This window comes from Poecilia latipinna, unplaced genomic scaffold, assembly GCF_001443285.1.
Source record: "Poecilia latipinna isolate Pla-1442-1.1 unplaced genomic scaffold, P_latipinna-1.0 Scaffold1220, whole genome shotgun sequence".
Taxonomy (NCBI): domain Eukaryota; kingdom Metazoa; phylum Chordata; class Actinopteri; order Cyprinodontiformes; family Poeciliidae; genus Poecilia; species Poecilia latipinna.
The window spans coordinates 107266-126531 of NW_015113836.1; the positions used below are offsets into that span (position 1 = coordinate 107266).

At 40.1% G+C, this 19266-nt stretch overlaps 1 protein-coding gene across 1 annotated transcript in view; it reads right to left on the bottom strand.

The window, feature by feature from the left end:
• LOC106960718 (MTSS1-like protein) overlaps positions 1-17118 on the bottom strand; it is a 49384-nt gene extending 32266 nt beyond the window's left edge. Inside the window, exons 1-2 of the mRNA XM_015053969.1 lie at positions 17015-17118; positions 15969-16042 (exon numbers count right to left, since the gene is read on the bottom strand). Of these exons, the coding sequence (XP_014909455.1) occupies positions 15969-16042; positions 17015-17118 (178 nt within the window). The remainder of the gene's footprint in view (positions 1-15968; positions 16043-17014) is intronic.
• Between the last annotated feature and the right edge of the window lie 2148 nt (positions 17119-19266).

The following is a 19266-nucleotide window of genomic DNA, read 5'->3' on the forward strand; positions in this document are numbered from 1 at the left end:
GATGAAAGTCGTGATATCTGAAGATGCATTTTGGTTAGATGTGGTAATAAATCACATCATCAATTCGTCGGACCCCTACAGCAGTGCAGCATGGTTTAAACATGCTTCAGCGTTGGGACTGGAATCAGGGGAAGTATTTTTAGAAAGAAGGCCAAGCGTCACACTGATCTCATCACTTTTTATGCAACACAGCTGCGGTTTGCATGAAGTTGAGGTGTGCAGACTTAACAGCAGCTGTAGCATGGTGTGGACTTAAAATTGCTGAGCTCAGATTTTAACTGGTCCTTTTGAGGAAAACTTCAAGAGCAGAACAACAGCATGAAATCCTTCACGCGATTTATTTTTATTTTATTATTACTTTTATTTAACCAGGTAAAACCCCAATGAGAGCCAGATCTCATTTTCTATGTTAACTATGTTTGGAACTTTCGATGTTGAAAATTTATAGCAACGTTCGGATATCAAATGACACAAAGTGATACTTTGTGTGGGGAAAGTATAAAATCATCAGATAAGCACAATCAAGATTCTGTGGTAACCAGTTTACCCAGTTCGACTGTTTATGTATGAAGTAGAAAAAGTGTAAAAATGTACAACATTTTTCCCATGTACCCAGGCCCTGTCTCAGCTTGGAGCCGTACTTCTCTCACTATGAAACCTAGAAACGAAGGAGCTTTTGGGAACAACCATCCAAACAACAACGAACATCAAAACACAACTTGAAAGCTAAAAAAAAAAAAGCCTAACACAAACGGAGAGTTCCCTGGTTGCACGTCAAGAAACTTCACGTGAATGCATAACAGACAGACATGCATCAGCCTGCGGTGCACAGAACGCCCTGGTCTCCAGTGTTATGGACATCTTGCATCAGTCTAAATGAAAATGCTACACAACCCGCACATTTTAGGGAGTGTTGAAATGGTTCCCTTTGTGTGATAAAAGAAATGTACAAAACTTTAAATTTTTCAAAGACCAGAAGATACCGGCAGCAGCATGTGACTGCTTCAGGACTGCAGACACAAGTTGGCAAACATCGGCATTGAAGAACTTCCTTTAACACTTTAGGCAAAATATCACTGCCAGACATTTTCTTTCCCATCAAACACACACAACCAGATTTACACAAGTGTCGTGAAAACCAGAACTCTGGAACCACACACACCTGCCAGTCTGGAAAACTCAGGTCCATTTGCAAACAAAATTATAACATTTGTTACATTTCAGCTGTTGTTGTTCTCCTTCCCACTGCAACCAAGTCAAAAGATCCAAACCCTTTTGCACTAAGAACCACTGAACAAAACAACACAAAAACTTCTTTAAGACGACACTGGGTGCAACTTCCTTCTTTATGAAATGTGAATGAAATGGAGTGGCTTCAGATATTAGCTCATGTAGCAGTTTTTAATAAAAGATCATGAGCCATTTCTCACACTAGTGCTATAATGGTGTGTTTGTTTTGGTTGTATTTACCCAGAATGCCCTGCACTGTCATCCACTTCCTGCTTTTGGAGCGGACTCCGGCCGTCACTTATGCATTTGAACTGTACCAGAGTTCACTACCACCGAACCCAGTCCGAGGTTTGTAGGCGGACCAGAGTTTGAATTTATCACACCTGTCCAAACTAACTGGACTATCTAGGAAAACGGACTAGAGTTCGATTAAAGCGGACTAACATCCATGATACTGTAGAGCTGTGGGTCTGCTGGGCTGGTGGATTAGACTAAATTCTGATGGATCTGGGAAAGAACACATGTTCTCTGGCTTTGATTACAGAGGCTTTAAATCTCTCTTTCTCACACAGGCTACTCACCAAAACTCATGTAAGGACAGACAAATGAGACAAACTGAAACAGATACACAGTCACTCCCCAGAGACCACAGCGAGGAGGAACTACAGTACAGGCCTCCAGACAGGACATTTTTACTGAAAAGTGGTGGGCTGTTGCCAAAGGACAGATTCTGTTACTAAAAATATCAATGCAGAGAGCAAACAGCCAGGCCAGCTGGCTCTGACATCATTCAAGAAACCGCAGCAAAAAGGCCTTCAAACAGAACAATAACATTAGTAGTTAGCAAACTAGTTTTCTTGCTAACCCGCTAAATATGAACTTTATATTCAGGTATTTATTCTTCTAATCTGATTAAGATCCAGATATTGTTCTCAAGAGATAAATCTCAACACATTTCCTGGTCAGTCCAGAGTTCCTCAAGTGAATTCTGGGTCTGCCCTGGGTGTTTATCTGGTGAGATATGACTGGAAAACATCCAAAGGGAGTCATTGGTGAGGCATCAGAATCAGATGCTCAAACCACCTCAACTGACACCTCGCATATAGCCAGAGGAAGCTCATTTCAGCCACTTTTATCCAGGGTCTCTTGGCTGCTACCCACACGCCATCATCACAGGTAAGGGTTGGAACATCCACAGGCGAAAACGTCTTCCTCACTCCGAAAGACCAAAGCAAATCCCCCACTGCAGACGAGACCCCAATCTGTCAGTCGATCTCCTCTTCCAACACGCGATCACATGTGAAGAAGACGGGAGAAACAAACAAAAGGCTCCACAGACAAAAACCTGTCTGTCTATCCATCGATCTATCTGGTACATGTCTAGTACAAGTAGTCAAAAAAGCAGATAATTGGGATCATTAAATATCTTTTTGCAAAACGTCACAACCGAGTTCCTAAAATGAGAGGAAAACCTTTCATTGTGAGGTCAACCCACTAACAGATTTTCACCGTAGCCGGTGTTTGATGTTGGCGTATGTGAAGGTGTTTCTCTGCGCGTCGCCTGTGGAATGGTTGATTTTACGAGCTGTCTGCGTATGGTGGCCTCTCGAGGCTCCATGACACACGATCTAAAGGAGCTCTCTGCTGCTCTGCCTACTCTAACAAATGCATTTTACATTAGGTTGGAGTGGAAGCTTTTGTTCCTCACATACTTTTATTATTTAGTTGGTCCTGTGCTGGTATTTTATACCACATAAATTAATTCTTGTCAGATGGAAAGCTAATAAGGCTATTCTCTCGTTTGCATTAAAACAAAGGATGAGAGGTATAAGCGACAATTGAAGTGTTTAGAATTCTTATCCATGAATTTCTAAAATATCTGCCCAATGAGTGAGGCAGTTTAGTCCAAAAATATTATCTTTCAGGAATGGTTAAGTCAAAATCCAGGGAATGCAAGAAAAAAAAAAAACTCCAATGTCCCCAACAAAGAATTAGACTATAGATTGTAAATGCATGTCACACTTTGCAAATTTTTGCTAAATTTTGAAAACCATGAATAATTTTCCTTCCATTTCACAATCATGCACTGCTTTGTGTTGGTCTGCCACTTTAATTTTCAATTAATCAAAGTTTGTAGTTGTAACATGACAACACGTGAAAAAGTGTAAAGTATATGAATATTGTGTCAGAGGATTGTCGCTAATAAATTTATGGTGTTTCCAAGAATTAAGAATAACAGCCAAAAAAAAATTGTCTGTGGTTTTTAACTGTTTTAGGGTCATTTTGATGTGCTGAATCCAAAAGTCACATTGGTTTTGCTCAATCAGGTTAACTCTCTCTGAACTATGGAGCAACATGAGCATCAAAATGCAGGACTTGTTCTCACATCTGGATCAGTTTCCTGAGAATCTGATCAATGAGTGAAGAGCAGGAGGAGAGATTCCATCAGGACAGGAAAGAGACGGAGGATTTTACACAATGAAGACGTAATGTTCAATTCACATGTACTTACCTTATCAGTGTTTATTATTCAATTTACAGAAATCTTCAAGTTTGTACAATTTAATTAATACACTCTGTTAGAAAACAATTCTTTTTCTCTTAAAACCTTTCTGTGGATGGGAAATATTAATGGAAATAAACTGATAATGTCACTAAAATGTCATCAATTTAGTAAGAAGATCAAATTTCTCTAAATCAAATTAGAATTAAAAACCTGACCTGACTGAGAAAAATGGATGTCATTTTTGGATTCAGGTGTGCAAAATAGTCCTAATTCAGCTGAAAAACCATATTTTTTTGTAACCCAGTGCGATCAGTGTACATATATTTTTTATTATTTTTCTTGACTAAAAATGTGTACATACTAGTGCATTTAAAAGTTGAAATGTCAAAGTTTGACCTAAAAGAGCTCTTGCTGCTCTTTTTGTTTGTTTTTTTTTAATTGTAGAGTAAAACATGCCACCTTACAAGCCAGCAGTTCAGCAGTAAAACAATGCTATTAAAACACTCCTAACTACCTGGTGTTTTCCAGCTGAACCCAGAAGTTTGACACGTTGACCTGCTGATGTGTGTTCTTGGAGGAGACCCTTTATAGAGTGCAAAAGCAATAAAAATACAGTCCGAAAATCCACCCTGGAGGTCTGGTAGCCCTGCAAAGCTGTCATTCAGGAAATATTATCTTTGCTTTTATGGTGTCTGATTTGTGCCAAGGCTGGTGTTAACAGGTATTTCTGAACACACAGTGTGAACGGAGGGGCGGCTCACAAACCCCCACAGGGCTACCTGCTCTTTCTGATTTCCTCACAGAATCATTTGCATGCATTACCCACACAAAGGCACGAAAAACATAATTAACATACATGGCTGCACCCTAATTGGGAAAAGAGCTTGAAATTCACATCCCATCCCATGCCAGCCTTCGGTCCACATCTTACACACTGCTGCATTAAAATGCATCTGTGTGCAAACAGAAACTCGCCTTCAATTTGGCGTTTTGCACCTGCATAACATTTTAAAGTCATGGTGCATGACTTGTTCGTTCTACAGATGGGGCATGCTGTAACATGCATCAATGCGTTCAGTATATGAGCTATTCTGAGGTGTGGTCACTGAGTGTGGGTGTGTCAGAATGACAGAAAGAGGATTAGACTATTAAGTATGCCTGTGAATGAATATTAATCCCTGCTGGAAGAGGAATGCCTCTTTAATCTTGGACTAATGCAATACTTACATCATATAAAACACTAGTAAATGTAAATTCAGTCAGCAGTTACACTCACATATCATTTCTGTAATATACAGTTTGGTATTCTAGGGATGCAATATACAACAATAAACACGTGAAATTGTTATTATGTTTAAGGTTTTATGGGCGATGTCACATAAAAGCTATTAAGCTAGGTGTCCCTATATGTCACACTGTTTATAATAATGTGCAACAACCACTTGGAGCCATACCATGGAGTGCTGAGTCACACACTGCAGAGGTCTAAATTTAGTCTGGGCAATAATACAGAGAGGACTGAATTTGAATAGCACAAGCAGAGCAAGAAGACAACATGTCAAGACTCTAAGATGGCTCTTTTTTTTTTAAACTTTATAAGTCACAGGTTACAGTTTCACCAAATGTTTCCATGTCAGATTTTACCATAAATTATGTTTTTATGAAATGTGTACAGCGTTAAGATAAAAAGAAAAAAACAACATTGCTCAAATAAAACTCAAGTTGTTTTAGAAGCATAAAAACATGAATAGATAGATTAATATTATAAACGGCTGTCTGTTTCTTAACATGGCAGATGGCGTATGTTGGTGTACGCCAAAAGTTTTTATGTTTGCCTAAACATGAAGACATGTACCACATACTGTAGAAGAGACTAAATCCTCTGTTACCTTTTCCATTCACTCATTTAATAGGTTTGATACATATAACATAAACCTAGTGATAATTTCATGAGGCTGAAATAGGAAGGATTACCATAAGTTTGAGCCACTTCAGACATTCAGTTAAGTGAATTTTCATCAGTGCTGACAGAGCATCTGCATAGCTTACCATGACATTAACAAATGATACATACGGCTCATTAATAGAATACTTAATTTGAGTAATATTTGTGTCATTTCTCTGGGGGTAGCTAATGTGCAGTATGCATGGCATCTCTATTTTGTGAGGTCAGTTTTCCACATGTACAAAACTTTGTGGCACTGTAGTTAGCTAGAAGACAAATAGCGGATTCTATAGAATCAAATAACAGCTGATTTTGCCATTTACCTTAATATGCCACTAAAATGCTTGGCAGATACGTCAGTATTGATATCAGGAACCATTTGCCATTAGCCAATATCTAGTTCAAAGTCATCTATGAACTAGATATTATCCTCACATTATGAGGCGGTTTCATTATGGGCAAACGGTTTGAGTCTGAGCCTGGAGACTTTTTAAATAAAATATGATGTTTTCAACGTTAATGTGCGGGTCCTTGCCTGGTACTCCGGTTACGTAGAACAGTCCAAAAATTCGGGCCAGGACATTAACACGTTAATTTAAATTAATAGATTTTAACACATTGAAAATCGTAAGAGGATTATCAATTTTTGGCAGTGCTGGAACATTTGTATTCGCATGTTTCTGCTATGCCAGTAAATTTGACACATAAGCGACATCAGCAAACAGTGACAAAGGACAACAGACCTGCTTCTCTTGGCCCACTTGAGGTTCATTTGTGCTTCAATAAAACAATCTGATGGAAAGCTGGAAAAGACTGTTATTGTGTTCAAGTTGTACCAAAAAAGAGTTAGCCTATCAGTGAAGCTATTCGAGTCTAAAGTAGCATCTCAATGCTAAACATGTAGCAACAGCACAGCGCTAACATTTCTGAAGAAGTTTCATTAATACCCAGAAACACTGATTCCTGAAACACTGAAAAGCTGAATGGGTAAAAAAACACTGCACCAATCTGACGCCTGAACAACATGAAAAACAGATTACAAACAATAAATATCTCTGTTTCTAAGTTTATATTTCTAGTTATTCAATAAGTTAAATGCAAAAAAGGTTTTTGAATTGAAAAGGTTGCCTATTTAGTTGACATATAGTTTCAGACAAAAGATACCCTTAATTTTGATTAATTAATTACAGACCCTGGAATTAATTGGATGAGGAATTTCAATATAGTCCCACCAGCACCAAAAGATGAGGTGTGACTACATGGTTGTCTGTGTGTCTCCTAGATTGCATTGGACTGGTTTTTTCCTCCATCATACATTCAGGTCCATGCAATCATCAAAAACCATTTGAAACCTACAACAAATATGGACTGAAACAAAGTCAGTGATTTTACTAATGTTTTAAACTGTTTTAAGTATTGGCCGGATTTCAACGTTTCATGTCGTCTTAAGCTCATTAAAGGGACATTCCTTCAGGTATTACTGAGGAGAGGAAACCCTGTCAGCATAAGCACACTTAACTTACATAAACTTTGGAAAAACACAAAGTCCCCCTGTAGGTTTCCCTCACAGATAACCCAATTAGTAGCAGGTTGTGTTGTGTTCTTCAGATATGACACTCTCTTTTTGACAGAATATAATTCTTCTCCCCTTCATTACCTGAAACACACACACACACACACACACACACACACACACACACACACACACAGCCTTCCAAAATGAATACAAGGTCAGGGACAAAACTGCGAGTATACAGCTGAGGCAGCAGCAGCCACATTGGTTCTCACGCCTGACTGATGGCTGTTAAAGCTACGGGATTAACACCAAACTCTCACTCACATGCAGCACACACATTAACACACACACACACACACACAACACGCACATGCACATCAACAGGCAAAATCCAGGAAGATGTGCTTTGGTATTTTTGCACAAATAAGACATTTGCTTAAACTTTCATGACAAAAACAAGCAAAAAATCCAACATAATGCAACAAAAGACACTTCACACCAATACCTTCAGAACTCACACACACATGCAAGCACTCTTTCCCACATGCATCGTACTCCTCAAGCCGGCCTCTTTTCCGATTAAACAGGATTGGCCCCAGAGCAGCTACATTCAATCAGCTCAACTTCCCATGCTGACTGAAAGAGTGCACTGCATGTGTGTGTGTGTGTGTGTGTGCGTGTGCGTGTCAGTGTGTGTGTGTCCAACAGAGCATAGCTTGTGCTGTTGACCTCGGGGACAATGCTGCTCTGTGACATGAGGAAATGTCCACATAGAGCTGCCAGAGACCGAGGTTGGGACGGAGGACAGAAAAGACTGGAGGACAAGAACATGAGATGGGATTTGATGGGGAAAACACGTCAGGACGTAGGAGACCAATGGCGTGCCGGGGAAAAGAGAGGAGGACAGAGGAGGACAGAGGATAGAACGAGAGACGGCGGTAGAGACAGGATAGAGGCGGAGAGAAGGGAGGGAAGTAGATGCACTCTGTTGCCGAGGCTTAATTAGAGACAATGATGTTGTTTGGTAACCCTCTCCACAACAAGAGACCTATCAGCCATGGCCTACTTACAGAGGAAGAGAGGTGAGAAGGAGAAAAAAAACTAAGAAAGTATAAACAAAATGATGTAAGAAAGAGACATTTAAGTGGTCGCTGAGTGTGATGAAGAAATGTGGCATATTTCTGTATGACTTTTCACAAATAAACTGGGACAAAAGAAGCTAAGTAATAAAACTGGTCTAAGGTTGCATTCACTGTTTATTCCGCTTTAATCAAACTCAATCAAAGTTCGTTTGCCTAGAAAGTCCGGACAGGTGTGACTGTGCAAGCGATCACACTGATGAAGACCATAAAAAGCAAACTCTGGTTTGCAGACAAACCTCGGTCTCAGTTTGTGAACTCTGGTCCAGTTCGAATGCATACGAACACCAAGCAGACCAGAGACCTCTTGAAACACCTGATGCTCAAAACACATTTGGTGTCAACGCACCGTCAAGCGTCTGCATTCAAAGTGCACATGCGTCAAACTTGAAGCATCGGACATGTTTTTGACACATGTAGTGCGTCTGGTGTGAACACACCATTAGGGACATCGCACATCCACGCAAGAATTAAAAACCATTTGTACAGTTTTCTGTATTTGGTAATATTACCACATGGATCCGTGGTGTGTTTTCTTAGCAATGTTGGCAATGTTTTGAGGAACAGCACCAAAGTTTTAGGACAAATGGGTTTGACTTGATTGAAGATTTGATGTAGGAAATTTAAGCTGATTTCTGTTTGCTGCCTTCTGACTGGTTCTGATGTAATATCACTACTTGTACTGTCTTATATTTGTTTGCACATAATTTCAGTAAAGTCCAGTGGTTGCATTTGGGCTAAAGTAGAAAACAAAGCAAATGGAAGTGACTGTCTGTCGGCATTGATGCAGTGCAACTGGGACTTTATTTGAAATCATATGAGTCAAAGCCAACACACTTTTTCCATGAAGATATTCAAACAATATCTAAGGATGACTTCAGGATGGGAAGGTTAAAATGTTTCAAATTGTAACTGAGTCCAGATCTAAGTTTTTAAAAAATCTGTGGGATCATTTGTATGGCTCTGTGGACAACAGATGTCCTCTCAGACCTTTACGAGGTAGAGTGGACATACATTACCAAATCAATCAATATATGGGATGTTAATATACTTATAGCACACATAATCGAATCCTGAAGTTGAAACCTTTGATACTTTTGAAAATTATTAGTGTTTGTGAGTTCACTGTGTGTGCAACAAGGTTACTGGATGACATCATTTATCATGGTCTCATTTTATTACATTAAAAAAAAACCTGGGATTGGTGAAGGACAGAAAACTGCATCTGGTTCAGCATATGCAAGCTTTAGAAAAACATCAGAGACTGATCTGTGATACTTTACAAATCACAGAACACTTTATTGTGGTTGTATTTAAAATGGACTCCATTACCCATGTGGGGTTAAAATAATGTCAGGACATGACTAATCCTCACTGTAACCAAATTATGTAGGCCAGAGTACAGAACCCTGCCTCGGGCAATTCTGTTGCATGATCAGCTGGATAAGATCAGAATCGGCAGTTGACCGTGAAAGGCATGCAATCTGTGAAAGGCAATTAAGCCATCTTCCTCAGATTTCTCCTTTCCTCTTGGCAACAACACGGCTATTTTTTTCTCCGCCACCACTTCCGTCCCTTTTTCTCACACGCTCCTCTTTCTCTCCTCTCTGTTGCCAGGCAACCGCGCTGGTAAATGTGATTCAGCTCGACTGCGATTGGGCGAATTGTGGATTCATTGCCGGAGTCAGGAAGAGAAAACGGGGAGATAACATGCATCGCACGCCGGAGTCGCAACTTTGAAGAGTCTCCGCTGTTCCAGCTAACATAAAAACGGCTTGCTGTGCTTTGTGGAAAGTCGACCCTTTTTCAAGGACTTTGCAGAGAGCCAACATGTTGATGTGAAGCTGAGGTGGGTGGGGGTCTCTGTGAAGTAGCTGGGGGTGCTTGAAGGAGATAACATGCTGATTTCTCCATAAGGAAAACTTTTGTCTCTGTGTATATTTACCTTTGTGTCAAGACGTCCCCATTTTGCCTCCCAAACAGAAATCATCAGTCAACCCTGACTTCAATGTCTGCCCCAAATAAACCGCAAAAACACAGAAATATATAACACAGCCTGAACAAAAAGTCCTTTATTTCAGTGCCTTTGCAGAGAGCATTTGCGTCTCACTTTGTTCTGTTACCACAATGAACTCATCGAAGAATCTCATTTGGATTTTATGGAGTGGCAGGAAAATGACGCATAGATTTCAAGTCATTTAAAAAAAATAATAAAAGACGTGCGTTTAGTTGAGCTCAGTTTATGCTGACACTTCTAAATAAAAACATAGACCTACCTAAACACATGGTCATCCAACAACGCTGAGAGACCATGCTTTAGTCAAAGAGGCAACCAGCTAGCTCTGGAGGAGCTGCAGACATTGGTCAGACACTGAGGTCTGAAAGCACTGCATCTTTTTCGTTGTTTTGACCATTTCTCATTTTCTGCAAATAAATACTAAATTTTTGTTTGGAATTTCGCAGACATGTTGTCAGTAGTTCATAGAATAAAACTACAATGTTCATTTTACTTAAACATTTGTCTATAAAAAGTCAATTCGGAGAAACTGATCATTTTGGTCTCCTCATTTTTTCCACAGCTGTAAATACATGCGTTGTCTATTCTTATACAGCAGTACACTGACAAATATAAGTACTAAAACTCCAAATATATGGGAATACAGTACTTAATGTATTTCATGCTATTTTCCAATATACTTTGTTATATTGTTGTTTCAGAAGGGTATACTCATTTGCATCGTATAAAATAATCATTTACTGTGACTGACATCATCTAGCAGTTTAGCTCCACTGTCCTATTCACCATTTCTTGATACACAACCATGACAGTTTTAGATTCTTCATTACCAAAAATTAAATAACTTCCTTCTCATTGTATTTTAAGTATGAATGGAGTTCCATACATCAGTAAGCTGTTTACCCATCAATAAACTGGTTCCAAATCAAATTGCTGCTTTGGTGAACCGATTGTAAACTCTTGTGAATGTGGCCCAGGTTTCTGGCAGACTCTGTGTCACACCAGTAGCCACACCAGTCGTATTAGTGGTTGTGTTTCTCCAAATCAAGACCACATTGGCCATAAACGTCTCTACTTCCTGCCCCCGGCTCTCTTCCTTTGGCTTCAATCAAGATGATAAAAATGCTATAAATGACTTTTCCAGTCTGTTTTCTCTCCAAACCTTAGTTTGTTTCTGCTCCTGTCTCATTTTGTAGAAAGCAGGGTTATTTTCATCTGCAGTTGGGAGATCAGTTTCCATCATAATGCACAAAGAGAAGCAGAAGTTTGCGTCTGTGCATGAGGGCATCCAGACATGAGCCCTGTGTGCATTAATGAGATTTATGATGCTCATAATGAAAACTTGTATCTGGGTGCAGGCAGACAGCTGGGCAATAAAACCACCAGGCATTCTGTACCATCAGATAATCATCTCCATCAGTGCTGTGTCCTGCACAAACTAACACAGAAACATGCAGAAATGCAAGAACACACGCTTGTGCTTCATTGCTCTGTGTACGGCTAAAAGTGTACCATGAGAGTCTGTGAACTGGTCCAGTTTAACTGCTGCTGCTGCAGATCGGAGAAACACACAAAACAAAACATCTATCTAGAGAGCTAGCTATCTATTTATATAGCTAGACAGATATTTTGTTAAATAGCTAGCAAGGAGAAGACCTTGAACACCAGAAAAAATTAGACCTAGGTCTGCCATGCCACACCTGGTATGAACAGGAGCAGGACGTACAAAGAGACCCTAGAAACATTCCAGTGTCGCAGTTAGATACCAAAGTTATCGGATATATTGGGATTCTGATCCCAATATATTGTGCATTTCATGTCATTACATATAAATGTATACTACAAATACGAAACCTATGTCAAAATCAACAAAAAAGGACTTCATAAGAAGAAAAATCCAAATTCCAAGTTTTAGATTTATCAAATAAAACAAATAAAATGGAATTCAATCAAAATATGCTCAATAAAGTATTACCTTAAAACTATTATTTCCAAAAGGTATTGTTGGACCTTTTGTGCTTTTTTTCTTCTAAAAGGAGTTTTTAGTGGAATTGTACAGGAAGGTTTGTCTTGTTTTTGTACATGACAAGAGCTTGGTATTTAACAGGGGTGTGTGGACTTTAGAGATGACTGTGTGAGTGAAGAGGAAGAGGGTGGTGACAGAAGCTCCCAGATAGAATCAGGGAAAGAATGCAAGAAAATCTCCCAGTGAAATCATTAAAATATGTGTAATCTTCTGACATATGAAATGTTGGTCTCCTCCATTTGTTGCGGAGTTAAGTAGCAGCAGAATGGAGAATTTCTCGCCGTTCTAGTTTTCATTCCGTCGTTGTTGCTTTTTGCTCTCCCATCAGACAGAGAGAAGAAAAGTGGATGGTTCATCTGAGAGTGGCCTCCGCTTCACCCCCCCAGTGGGGAATTCACAAACACTTGCACACCTCCTCCCGCTGGATTTCACCAACATGTTAAATCTCCCTCTAACCCACACACATCATCACAAACCCAAACGCAGCGCAAACTGCAGCTCCTGTCCTCCAGGCTGTCTTTGTTCGACTCGTCAGCCTGGGATCTACACAGAAGCTAAAAAACACCCATAAATCCCACATGCTGTATTTTGTGACATTTTTCCATTCCACTAATTAAAAATACATCCGGGGGCTCTCTGTCCTCAGTTCCTCGTGGTTGTGTTTGTTTTTTCTTCTCCTTGTTCTCATCTTATTACTGACAATCCAACAAACACTTCTCTGGGAAAGTTTTCTGACCGTTTCCCTCCAGGCCTCCTTATTTAGCCCTTCTCATGTAGCCTGTCACACCGGCCTAATTGATCTGACTCTGCGTCCCAGTATGAACAGATTAGCCCCAAATTCAACTCAGTTCTATTCAACTCAAGTCCAAAATACTTCATGTTTTTGATTTTAAAATTAGTCACATCCTAGAACCAAAGTCTTGGGTACAAGAGCAGAGCGTAGGATCGTCAGTACGCTTTGGGCTGGATTCAGACCCGCTGTAAGAAGAAGTGCTTTCATACAGCACAAGGACAGAGAATCTCATAATTACTGCTGTCTTCTGCTTCCTTTCATTTAGCAGATCCACCAGAGAGCCTCACATGGTGAAAAAGAGCATTAGACAGATGCTAGCTCATGGAATGACTCATCAGTACCGGAAACTCAGGGCGCCTCTGGTGAGCAGCGTGCGTCAGTAGAACTGGATCATTTGCGTTATATTTTCATGCATTTGCAGCAATGGAAGCACATTTGGTATAAGCTGACAAAGCTTAGAGACTTCCTGTCTGGCCAGTAAAAGCAGCATGAGCCTCTTCCTGCATCCTCAGTTGTAGGAGCCCACCTGGTGTGGTACACACACGCACACACACACACACACACACCTTCATCCCACACACTGTATCACATCTGCACCTAATAAATAACAACAGCAGGAGGATTTCCCTGTGTTGCATCCTGGTGGAATACTAAACATGTCAACAGCAAAAGAAAACTTAAACCAGTTTAAAATGGCAAAGTGCAGAATCCTTTAAAGTTCGGTTAGGCTGAAGTTTGAACTTTAGCAACTTATTGTGGCTAAAGGTTACTGTAAGATTACAAATATGATTTTGGATGACTTCATGCTCCCAACATTGTGGGAACATGGCAACCTGTTGTTCCATCATGACTATCCAACAGTCCATAGTAATATCCATAAAGACAGGAATAAGCAAGTTTTCTTGGGAATTGTATTGAGTCCTGTCCTCAATCCAAGGATTTCTTTTGTCATCATCTTGAATGTGAACAACACAAATGAAATAGCTGTAGATGTATTGGAAAAGGGAAAATGACAGACACTATTTCCATCCCAGGAGAGGAGGTAGAAGTGATGGAGGAAGATGAACACATTGTGTTCACTGTGAGGATGCAACAGTGAAGAGGGGAAAGAGCAGAGTACTTTTTGAGGACCCTTTGGTCCTTCAGACTTTGTACCAAGATACAGGTCTTCTGTAAGTCTGCAGTGGAGAGTGTAATCTCCTCTACCATCATCTGTCATCATTGCCAGGCTGGAAGGCAAACATAGCTCCTCAGGTGAGCTTTGGATCTTCCCCGGGGTGTCCTACCATCAGGGCAATAGTAAAAAAAGCTCCAAATGAGGCCAACTGGCCAGGTGCCTCATCTGATTCCTCTCAACATGGGGGAGTAGAAGCTCTAGTCCTTAATCTATCTCTAAAGACTCCCTCATACTTCATCTCAAGTGCTGAAGTCGGTTGTCTTTGACGTAGATGTATCATTTTATTTGCACAGAGGCAGCAGACTGCCAAACTCAGCACCAGACCCGGGTCAAACTATTTCCACAGAGCTCTGTGCGAAGTGTTGTCTGGTTGGTCAGAAGTTTGTTAGTGTTTTGTGAAAGACGCTCGGATATGTTGATATTTCGCTTTAGCTAATTCTGTTCCAATATCAGGGTTTTGTATCCACAAGAGACATGGATGATTTTCAATTCAATTCAGTTCAAAAACATTTTACTGATCCCAAAGGGGAATTAAATGTTGTTGTAACTCATCAATTCCAGAAAGAGTTATTGCAGATGGGTGATGGCTGCTGGCCATAGTGTACAGACCACTACAGGAGAAAGATCTCCTGTAGTGGTCTGTATTACAGTGAATTTGAAGAAGCCTCTGACTGAAGACACTCTGTTTTCCAATAAAAGTCTCTCATCATCAGTTTGAGTAGTGTTTGCCATATGCAGTGAGCAGTTATGTATGCTTGTACGATTCTTCACTCAATAACTGCAAAGACTGTCAAATATTTAATAACTCCTGGGGGAAAATTATAACATTATCATAAACGGAGGAGGCTGTCTGTGGAAAGGTGTGGCGCTGTCCCTGTCACTGTTTCATAAAACCGAAGTAGAGGATGGTAGGCGTGTCTTCAAGGTGATCTACGCCATGACCTAAAGGTGTGTGTGTGAATATGAACAGTCAAATAGAGGCAGCCAGAACAGTGGTTCTATGTGGATAAAAACACATTTTCATGAATTATATCAGATCAAAAATCAATACAGGAAATATCAGGCTAATAGAGTAGTGATAAAGTTTACTATTTATATGTCAACTGCTTGGCTTCAGATGAAGTTTGGGGGAACCTTAAGTCTGAGTCCAGCTAGCTTACAGAGGAACCTCCATTCAGCCATTCCTCCTTAAGGCCATGATCTACATGTCACAACCCTTAGTGAAGGTCAGAAGGCAGATGAATGGTTACATCACTGTTTGGTTCTGCACAGGCTAGAGTAGCAAAATCGCTTATGAACAAGACACCAAAATACCAGAAATCTTTTAACTGACACACATATTCTCTAATTTCAAGCTTCAGCTACAGACATCCTATGAGGAATTTCAGTCAGTGAATGACCAGCTTTGTTCCTATCATGTCTCAGTGTCTTTAACCAGCCCTGTAGTTTTCTTTCTAACTTTGTAACCTTGTGTTCCTCTAGGCTGCTGGAAACCCTTTCACCAGTTTACTGAGCATGCTTCCAGGACCAACGACAAAAGTGGAGGAAAAAATGGACAGAAAACCAACAGTTATAGTATTTTGCACACATAGGTGTTCTTCTTTAACAAACAGACCTACCTCTAGTGTTGGTAGCCATGTCTGCCACTTTCTGAAAGGCATCCAGGAAGGCCACAGCAGCCAGAACAGTGGTTCTATGTGGATAAAAACAAATTTTCATTAATTATATCAGATCAAAAATCAATACAGGAAATATCAGACAAATATCAGACTAATAGAGTAGTGATAAAGTTTACTATTTATATCTATTGAGGTCTTTACACAATAAGTCATTGTCTTGCAAAAAACCAAGACAACGACTAATTGTCATTGTCTTGGTTGTCCAAAGGAGCTTGCTTTGGAATATGGCAAAGCAAGCTCCTTCAACTTGCTTTGCCATATTCCAACCATATTCCATATTATATTTCCATATTCCATAAACTTCATGGTGTTTAATTGGCGGTCTTAGTCACAAACATAGAGAAACAATGTACAGCAGTGATGTCTTCAGCCCCGCGAATCAATACTTTAGGAAAACTTTGTAGAAAAGCTTTTGGGATGAACTCTTTAGCAGCTTTGCACGTCTTCTTTCACAATAGCTCAAGCTCGGTCATAATAGATGTGACAAATCTTTGACAATTAATTTTACTGTCTAGTCACACAATTCTCACCTGGGTTAAGGTCTGGACTTTAATGGGCTTGTTCTGACCAGCATAGCTCCATCCATTAGTTCCATCATTTTTTTTGCCATCTGTCCTAACTACTGGCCAGAGAAACATTCTCAAATCATGATCAGTACTTCTTATGGCTTTTATCCAAGAATACCTCGAGCCATTTTTTATTTGTAACAAAGGCAGGATTTGCGAGCACAGCTAACGGTCCTGCTACTGACAGGCTCTTCCAACCAAACTTGAGATTTCTGCAGCTTCTCCAAAGTCAGCATCATCTCTTCACTTTACAGTCATGTGCTACTTTGTAATTCTGTGTTCTGTAATTCAAACAGAACACACTGAAGTTTGTGGTTGTAATCTGACAAAGTGTGAAGAAGTTTAATGTATATAACTACTTTTGCAGGGTGTTGTGTGTTTTATTTAGAGAGTGGATCTCTTGGTTTCTGCAGAGCTTACCGGAGCTGGGAATGCAGCTTGGTGGCCTTGGCGCTGAAGTCCTCCCACACAGGATAGGAGCACTGGCAACACAAATAGTCAGATGAGTTATTACTGACAAACATTTATTAAAAAAGTTCCTGTACATTTATTTTCTCTGCAGTTATGATACAGAGGGCGCCAGAGTAATAATAATAATAATTAAAAAAAAAAACATATTCAGTTACAATGGATGGTTTTCTTTTGGACTTTATAAGCAAGTGTATTATGTAAAAGGTTTCCAATTGACTGGGTCTGGTTGGAAACATTCATCCCCAAAGTACCACTATAGCGCTGAAACATATTTCAAACAAAACTGGACAACTGGAGTTTTCATATATGAATTATATTCTGTGCTATCCTTTGACCTAATGCAACACAAGAACATTTAACAATCACCTTTTTAAACATTAAATTCAACATACAAAAACATTTCTCATGAATAACTGTTTATGTCGAGAATTGACAAATTGCTATATTTATTCAATTATTTTTAAATTTGCAGAAGAAAACAGTAATAATGAGTTAACATCAGTGATAAGCTAACATCAATTTCTATACCAAACAGGAAGTGATTTTACTTTGTAAAACCATATGCGTGTTTGGTATTATGTAGTTTGTATTTAGGAATTATAAAACCATCAGAACATTCATCGAAAAATCAGGATGTTGGACGTGTAATTCCAAATAAATTCCTAAAATATGACCTTTTCCTTCCTTGTTCAAACAGATAATTCAAACGTACACGTCTGTGTTTCTATTCAGTCAGAAATGGCTAACACGATATTTTCTCATCGCTCTATTCTGTTGCATCTTGCTCTACTTATCTGCCTTGTTTTCTACTTCATTTACTCAATTCCCTGTTTTAGATCCTCAAAAGCATTACCACAGACTCACATGTAAACACACAAACACACACACAAACACACAAATCCTTGGACTTCCATCAAACTGAGGACTGTGTATTGGCTTTCATTCATTTAGTAACTGAATTTATGCCCAGACATTTTCCATAACCATTACTAATCTGTTGCTAACCTTAGCCAAAATGTAACCTCTAAATCAACAGAAGTTCAAAAATAAAGGAGGTCCAAGAAAAGATCCTCACTTTGAACGAATGACCTCTCTTTGTTGGTAAAAATGGTGAAAGTGGTCCTCTATGAAGCATATACAAGTACACATACACACACACACACAAGTGCACGCACAAAAACATATGCCAGTGGTACACTGTACCCACCCCCAGCTTTCACCCTTCATTCACCTCTTCCTTTATCTCCCCAAACCCCTCCGCTCCTTCGGGTGCAGCCATCTAATCCATCTACCACACAACACGCGTGTGCGTTCTCACATGCCTATAAACACACACACACACACACACACACACACACACACACACACACACACACACACACACACAGTGCTCGACGGCCACTGGCACTAAGCGGCATCAAAGGGCTCGACGAGAACATTCCCGGATCGTTAACACAATCTGGAGCTGAAGGTGTGTCTCTAATGGATGCATCCCCCATTCTCCCAGCACTTCTTTAATCCACCCCCTCCTCTCCCTCTCTCCCTCTCAGCTCCTGAACATATTACATTATACTTGCTCTAGGTTAACCTGCAACCTTGTTAAGTGCTTGCAAATTGTGTGAGAGGGGAGAGGGGTAGAAGGAGAGGAGTGTCTATATTCAGTGTGAGGTTCAAATGTCTGTAGGGGATATAGAGGCTCTGCAGACAGAAACAAGTCAAACACTGGAATGATTGGAAATGTGAAGGTTGAGTGGAGACAGTAGGAAGGAAAGGTGTATCTATGCATGCGCATGTGTGTGTGCGTGTGCAAGTGCGTGTGTGTGTTGGGGGTGGGGTTTCCGGTCTGGATGTCAGACTCTTCGTACAAACAGTAACGGCTGCACACTCTTTGATCCGGTGTGTTTGATGTGGCTTAATTTGGTCTGAAATCACAGTCGTATGTCCCTGTGGTACTGTACTGGAAGGCACCCCCCCCCCCCATCTACCATCTACACCACACACACGCACACACACATGCAGATTCATCCACAACACTCCATTTGCAGGGTGTTTAAAGCAGCCAGTGGGGCTTAAGCAGTGGGGATGGGAGATAACACAGAGTGAGTCTTTCCAGCTTTGCACTTCATTTGCATATTTCTAGCAGCTCCAGCCGACTACAGCGCATGGCGACCGAGTAATGTGTGAGTGTTCTGGGTTTATCT